Source organism: Sinocyclocheilus grahami, unplaced genomic scaffold, assembly GCF_001515645.1.
Source record: "Sinocyclocheilus grahami isolate Dianchi unplaced genomic scaffold, SAMN03320097.WGS_v1.1 scaffold1413.1, whole genome shotgun sequence".
In the NCBI taxonomy this organism is placed as follows: Eukaryota; Metazoa; Chordata; class Actinopteri; order Cypriniformes; family Cyprinidae; genus Sinocyclocheilus; species Sinocyclocheilus grahami.
In genome coordinates, this window is record NW_015506592.1 from 80690 (window position 1) to 88457 (window position 7768).

Sequence of the window (7768 nt, forward strand, 5' to 3'; positions counted from 1 at the left end):
GTAATTCTTACGAGTTTCTCAAATTTTTTGATTAAGCATTTTCTGATCCAGCTTTAAACACAGAATTTGACGTATGCAGACCTGATTTCATTATGCCTGTCAATATCAGGATCATACAGCCAGACCTTACAGTCAGTATAGAGAAAACAGCCTTTCAATATCTCCACTTTTTCTCACCACCCTGGTTAGTTATTTCAACTCTTTCTTGTCATTTCAGGTTAAAACTTAAAAAAAAAAAAAATGTAAAAAGTGTAAAAAAAAAAAATTATTATAAGCATTCGATTCACAAAATGATGCTTTGACGTTGTCTGGCATTTTCAGATTGCTTAAAATGTTTGAGATCAGAAATGTGGAATTGCTATTAATGTGGAAGTACTCATATTTCAGAAAAGAATGAAGAACTAAAGGTAGACATTGTTCATAGACAATACAATACATTTGAAGGACATTTCTGGAAAGTCACATGACAATGCCTCTAATATGTTTGGATGATGATTAATTTGTTTCGCTGTACATCTCCATTATGCAGAAATATAATGAAACTTGAGAGGATTATTGACTGAAATTGGAAAGGGTCAGTTACAAATGGAGAAGTGTGTCTCTGGCTGGAACAAAAAAAGTTTATTTTTTTCTTCTTTCCTTGCATTTCTAAGAATTGTGGTATTCTAGACACAAACTATGCTGGTGAAAGAAAGGCCTCTTCTTCTCCTGTGTAAATCTGTAAAACAGCTTTATGGTGTGTATGACGACGAGACATCTCTCTGTCATGTGTCAGATCCTGGCGTGCAAACGTCAAAGGCTCCAGGTAGATTGTTATGCAGCTTCTGCTTCTTTATGCTTTGCTTTCAACACATGTCCAAGACAGCTGGAGAGAATAACAAGTCTGCTGAAACTACAGAAAGAACGAGAGAGAAAGACAGGATTGGGTTGTCTAGGGAGTCCAGCAGGGCAGTGCAGAAAGAATCCTTTCTCTCCCACTGGAGTTACACACAATAGAAGCTGCATGTGAGTGTGTTTGTGGTGAAATGTGTTGTATGTAGATGTATTTGTCAGTAACTCAAGCCAGAAGTGCTGTCCTAACATGACTTTCATTTAAATATTCAGAAAAATGTACTTGGATACCCATGAGATTTGAAATGCAAATCATTGCAAGAGGAGATTTATCAAGTGTGTGTTGTGTTGTGCTTGTAAATCTGTTTTATACACCAAAAAAACTGATTAATCATCAGATTAGCACACGTGTAAAGGGTGTGTGATATGGTAAAATATGTGCTGTTCAACCAAACTTCAATTTCAATTTATTCATTTTTTCTTCCTTTTCCCTCTTTAGAAATAGCTAAATGAACACATGGATGCGTTATGTTCAGGTGGGATGTTCTGCGGTTTGATGTGGAGATTACAGATTTCATGCATGTTGTGTTGTGTCGCCATCACTCAACTCCACTGGATCATGGGAAATGTAGTTTGTGAGCTCCACAATGCCATATGAAAAGCATGTGTTGTTTGCTGAAAACACGCTAAAAGAACATTAGCTGTCAGTGAATTAGTATTTCATCATCTCTCTCATTCTGTGGTCTCTTGGTTTCATCATTCAACCACATTGATGTTTTCCAGTAGTTCTTTAATTAGTACAGTATGTAGCTGTGTTATGTCTAATGGGTTTATATTTATGTTCTTCTAGTTTTACACAAACAGCCAAGAGAGGTTTGTCTATGTCTGCTGGAGCTGGGAAGAATAGCATCCAGGTACATTTTATTCAATTCAATTCAAGTTTATTTGTATCGTGCTTTTCACAATGCATATTGTTGTAAAGCAGCTTCACAGAAATGCCTTGTTTCAATGTTGTGATCACAATTTTTTTTTATTATCTAATTATCTATTCTATTTTATAAATAATGTAAAATATAAAATAATAGTAGCCAACATAATACATAAGTATATAGTCTATGTACTTTACGTAATATAGTTTCAGGTCTCTGGTACCCAGTCTCTTTCATCTAACACACTTAAATACTTAAATGAGTATTTCATGTCCACATACATATTTCTTTATTTTTGATTGAAGATAAAACAGCATAGGTACAGAATAGGATTAAGGGATCTAAAATATGGTCATGAATAAGGCATTAATACAGGTGCATCTCAATAAATTAGAATGTCATGGAAATGTTCATTTATTTCAGTAATTCAACTCAAATTGTGAAACTCGTGTATTAAATAAATTCAATGCACACAGACTGAAGTAGTTTAAGTCTTTGGTTCTTTTAATTGTGATGATTTTGGCTCACATTTAACAAAAACCCACCAATTCACTATCTCAACAAATTAGAATACTTCATAAGACCAATAAAAAAACATTTTTAGTGAATTGTTGACCTTCTGGAAAGTATGTTCATTTACTGTACATGTACTCAATACTTGGTAGGGGCTCCTTTTGCTTTAATTACTGCCTCAATTCGGCGTGGCATGGAGGTGATCAGTTTGTGGCACTGCTGAGGTGGTATGGAAGCCCAGGTTTCTTTGACAGTGGCCTTCAGCTCATCTGCATTTTTTGGTCTCTTGTTTCTCATTTTCCTTTTGACAAAAGATTCTCTATGGGAATATGCATGCGTGATAATAGTGAGAATTGTTCCTTAAAATAAAGTGTTGTCATTTATTGAATGAGCACTGTGCTATGTCCGAACTGATTGCACTGTTATTTTATGTATAATCATTTTCTATTTTTAACTTTTTAAAATGAATTTTAAATCATTTTAAAAGTTTATTGTTGTGATTATTTTACTTTATTTTATGTAAAGCACTTTGAATTACCATTGTGTATGAAATGTGCTATATAAATAAACTTGCCTTGCCTTACCATATACAGTATATAATATAATAGAAAATATATAATATAATAGAAAAATCTGTGTATATGTAATCCCTCCCCCGGGTCCTCACCTCCACACCTCGTTCTCGTTCCGAGTGGGTCTCGAACCCGGGTCTCCGATGTGGTTAACATGCATGTCTGTTTTTATAATGATAAATTAGAGTTTATTTTAAAACAGCATCTTGTTGTGAATGGTCACTGTTGTGCCAGGTATAAGGTCGTGATAATAGTGAGAATTGTTCCTTAAAATAAAGTGTTGTCATTTATTGAACCAACACCTTACCATATACAGTATATAATATAATAGAAAATATATAATATAATAGAAAAATCTGTGTATATGTAATCCCTCCCCCGGGTCCTCACCTCCACACCTCGTTCTCGTTCCGAGTGGGTCTCGAACCCGGGTCTCCGATGTGGTTAACATGCATGTCTGTTTTTATAATGATAAATTAGAGTTTATTTTAAAACAGCATCTTGTTGTGAATGGTCACTGTTGTGCCAGGTATAAGGTCGAGCCACCTGGACTTATAAAGCTGGAGAAAGAGATCGAACAGGAAGGCACTTTGAATTACCATTGTGTATGAAATGTGCTATATAAATAAACTTGCCTTGCCTTACCATATACAGTATATAATATAATAGAAAATATATAATATAATAGAAAAATCTGTGTATATGTAACCCCTCTCCCCCGGGTCCTCACCTCCACACCTCATTCTTGTTCCGAGTGGGTCTCGAACCCGGGCCTCCGGCATGGGAGGCGGGTGCACTAACAAGGAGGCTAAAGAATGCAGTCTCTAACGTCAGTCGCTAGTGTGTCTCTTGAGATCAGGGGAAGGAGGTTTACCTGCACAGCACCTACCCACTGGCCTCCGTTACACTCACCCTCCTAAACCTCACTCCCATCCGGGTCACGGCACCTATGTAATCCCTCCCCCGGGTCCTCACATCCACACCTCGTTCTCGTTCCGAGTGGGTCTCGAACCCGGGTCTCCGATGTGGTTAACATGCATGTCTGTTTTTATAATGATAAATTAGAGTTTATTTTAAAACAGCATCTTGTTGTGAATGGTCACTGTTGTGCCAGGTATAAGGTCGAGCCACCTGGACTTATAAAGCTGGAGAAAGAGATCGAACAGGAAGAGAAGACACCTGAACCGCCGCTCTCACCTGTACCTCCCACTTCCAATTCTCAATCTCCATCTGTTTCTCCATCCGTCTCTCCATTCAACAAGACCAAGTCCAGCAAAAAAAGCACCGGCAAGCTACTTGATGAGGCTGTGCGTAACATTTCCTTTCTCACATATCACTCTTGTTATCGGTAACACTGTAACTTTTAGACTGACAGATGTTTCTTTCCTTTACAATGAGAATTTAATGTTTTAACTGAACATGTAACGTGTGTTCCAGGTGAAGCACATTTCTAAAGATCCACCCTGTAAGTGCCCAAATAAGTTCTGCATAGAACGACAATCACAAGGCCGTTACCGTGTTGGAGAGAAAATGCTTTTCATCAGAGTGAGTATAAAACAAACCGTAGTCAGGGTAGATGCCATATTTACAACCGAAGATCCACCCTGTAAGTGCCCAAATAAGTTCTGCATAGAACGACAATCACAAGGCCGTTACCGTGTTGGAGAGAAAATGCTTTTCATCAGAGTAAGTATAAAACAAACCGTAGTCAGGGTAGATGCCATATTTACAACCCAGGCTCAATGGAAATACATAACTCTGCCTATATGTCTCAAAAAAAGGTTCCTCTACATACATTTCGTATATTTTCTGACATAGTAAACTTGCTCAGTAGCTCACCCGATCGAGCACTGCCCTTGCGATGCGGAGCAGCTCAGGTGTGAATCTGGTGAAATACGAGTAACAATGCTCCTCCACAGAGCTCATAAAAGGAAGCTAAAATGCAGTGATTGCTACAGCAAACGTATTTTTATCGCATTTGCTTTTTCTCGCACTATCGTTTAGGTTTAGTGTACAGTAGGTGGTAAACTAATTTCAAATGCAATCGAGCGTTGACCTGTTAGTGCCACTTACCGGACATTTCTTTTTGATACGTACAACAACCAATGTAGCAATACTGTTTTTAACTGTATAACTGTTTTGGAGAAAGCACAGTATTTAGCGCCAGTCACTGGACATTTTTTTTTCACTTTTAAAGTGCCATGAACTACAAGCAACACAATATCATTGTGTAACCATTTGCACCCACAGGCACATTTGGTTTAAAAGTGCAGCTAAATGTACCTACAGCAACATATACTTTTTTCAGAATGTGGCCGATACCGATACTTTTATTTTTGGTCCTTGCCGATACAGAGTACCGATACCTGTATTTACATTGCTTTTGTAATTTAAAAAAAATACTGGGTACAGAAACCAAAAGAATGTGAATAATGTTAGTTGGCTTAGCAAATAGATATTTACTTTATTATTATTTTCACACTTAATTATGCCCATTAAAATGTATTGTACAAGTTTCCAAGGAGCAGGAGACAGTTTCCTGTAACATTGAAGGGAACGTTATACATAAATCTTGTAACAACGATGAATGTATTTTCTGAAATGTCACGTTTGAAATCATCGTCTGAAACGTGCTGCGACATATTCAACTCATAAAGCGACTCATGTAATGCAATTAACGTCAACAAGCAAAACATGCGCAATGTGCGCACACATTTGTATTGCTGCGGAATGAGAGAGACATGTACAGGCTGCTAGTTTCACTGTAGCTTTAAATACAGTTGTGCATGCTTGACTTTAACATAAATGCCCCTATAAATAGTTTTATATTTACAATTTACTTTTAATCCAAATGATGCGTGTGCTAAGTAAGCGGACAGCAATCATGATCATGCAACTGAAGTGCTCTCTCTCTCTCTCTCTCTCCTTACCGTCAAGTAACTTAAGTAATTGTTTTACTTACTTGCTTTTGACATATCCAAACAAACAACAATCTTTCCAGTCATGTCTGTGAGAAAGGGATATTCACTCGACAAGCTCGCGCACTCAATCCACTCTGCGTACTTTGCTTATCAACACATCAGCTATACATGTGTGAATATTGAATGTTTAACATTAAATTAATTACACACATGTACTTTTTAGACATCGTTAATCTCTAATAATTCCATTCTACTCTCTGTTTGTTCTGTTGTCATGTTTCATTGTCTGGAAATAGCACTTTTCACATGCTGTGTGGTATCGGCTTTTGGTATCGGGGCATTTTAACGAGTATGAGTACGAGTATGAGTGCAGGAGCGCAGTATCGGGCCCGATACTGATAGCAGTATCGGTATCGGTGCATTCTTAATTTCCAGTGAGCCTGGGTTGCACATTTATGTAGCATGTTAGATACAGTATATGCAACTATGTCACATTTGGCCAAAGAATTTCTAATGCAACATCCTAAAGTAAACGGAACCTCATGTGACTCAACTGAAACGCTCTTCATAGGCAACAAATATGCACACCACAAAAATAGTGCCCCTCACAAGTGATTCTAGTTAAGTTAACATGTTGCTAAATGCATGCTGCCTTAATTTTGCACACAGTGCTGCTAACTTTGTGTCAGGCAGCAAATATGATCCCTTGACATGATTTCTAGATAGGTAGGTGAACCTTTATTATCTACTGCTGTGTGATCACGTTCATTATTGTGTTAAACATGCACACAAACACAGCAGTGGGGCATCCCATAACAGCACAGACTGACACTAACTGACAAAGACTGATTAGTGAGATGGGCCTGGTCACCATGGAAACCTGTTACTTGGCTAAAAGATGCTTTAGATCGGAGTTATCCTCATCGTGTATCTGCGTTCAGTTGTGTTTTATTACCGAGCTGTGCAGTAATACACTGATAACAGCTCTCTTGAGGGATCACATCACTCCCATCATTCATAGCTCATTAGAAACACTGGTTAATGAGTGTTCTCACTCAATAAAAAAAGAGATGAAGACTGGATTTGTGGCTGGGTCTTAGAAACACCTAGTTGGCTGGTAAATCTTTAATGAAATTATTTTCTTTTCTTTCTTTTTTATTAAAAGGGGAAAAATTAATGTTAATAATTCTGTCATCTCCGCTTATAACACAGCTCACCACAATATGTTTTCTTGTATAATGATGTGCTGGTGTCTAGTTAAGTTAGCTTATCTAGAGAAAAATCGGCCATCAATACGATGGCTATAAATATACAAATTCCCACACTACAGTCAATCGCTGTACATTAACTAGACCAACATGACCCTATTTTTCTATTAACAGTTTGTGTCAGTCTGAACTGATGCATTAAAGGAATAGTTCACCCAAAAATGTTAATTTAATGAAAATGTACCCACCCTCAGGCCATCTAAGATTAGGATGAGTTTGTTTCTTCATCAAAATATATTTGAAAAATGTAGCATTGCATCACACATCATGCTCTGCGGTGAATGGGTGCCGTCAGAATGAGAGTCCAAACAGCTGATAAAATAATATCACAATAATACATACGACTCCAATTAATGTATTGTGATGTAAAAATCCGTTTTTCACTTCAAAATCAACCCCCATATTTGTTTAGAGCAGTTTTTGCTTGTAAACTGTGTTTGATCTGTGCAGATGTCTCTCCTGGTTCTGACTGTTTGTTTTTTTTCACTGAGGGAAGCAATGTTATAGATAGACGACTCATATTTTAGCAGAGTTCTCATTTAAATACACTGTGTGCTTCAGTGTGTGTCGTTTGGCCCGTTGAACTTTGGTGCTCCTGAAAGAAACTGATTGTGTGTGTTCCCTATTAAGAGAGCTAACCTTCAACATCCCAGACCTGAGCTGCTTTATATAACACGTGTGTGTCTACGGTGTTTCTATAGGGGTCCTGTGGTGACTTGTAGAGTCTGATCGCT

General features: G+C 37.5%; 1 protein-coding gene across 1 annotated transcript in view; it reads right to left on the reverse strand.

Moving 5' to 3' along the window:
- Positions 1-491: 491 nt before the first annotated feature.
- The window catches only part of svip (small VCP interacting protein), an 18296-nt gene continuing 11019 nt past the window's right edge, over positions 492-7768 (reverse strand). The window contains exon 4 of the mRNA XM_016256289.1: positions 492-892. Coding sequence (XP_016111775.1) covers positions 833-892 — 60 coding nt within the window. The 3' untranslated portion in view covers positions 492-832. The remainder of the gene's footprint in view (positions 893-7768) is intronic.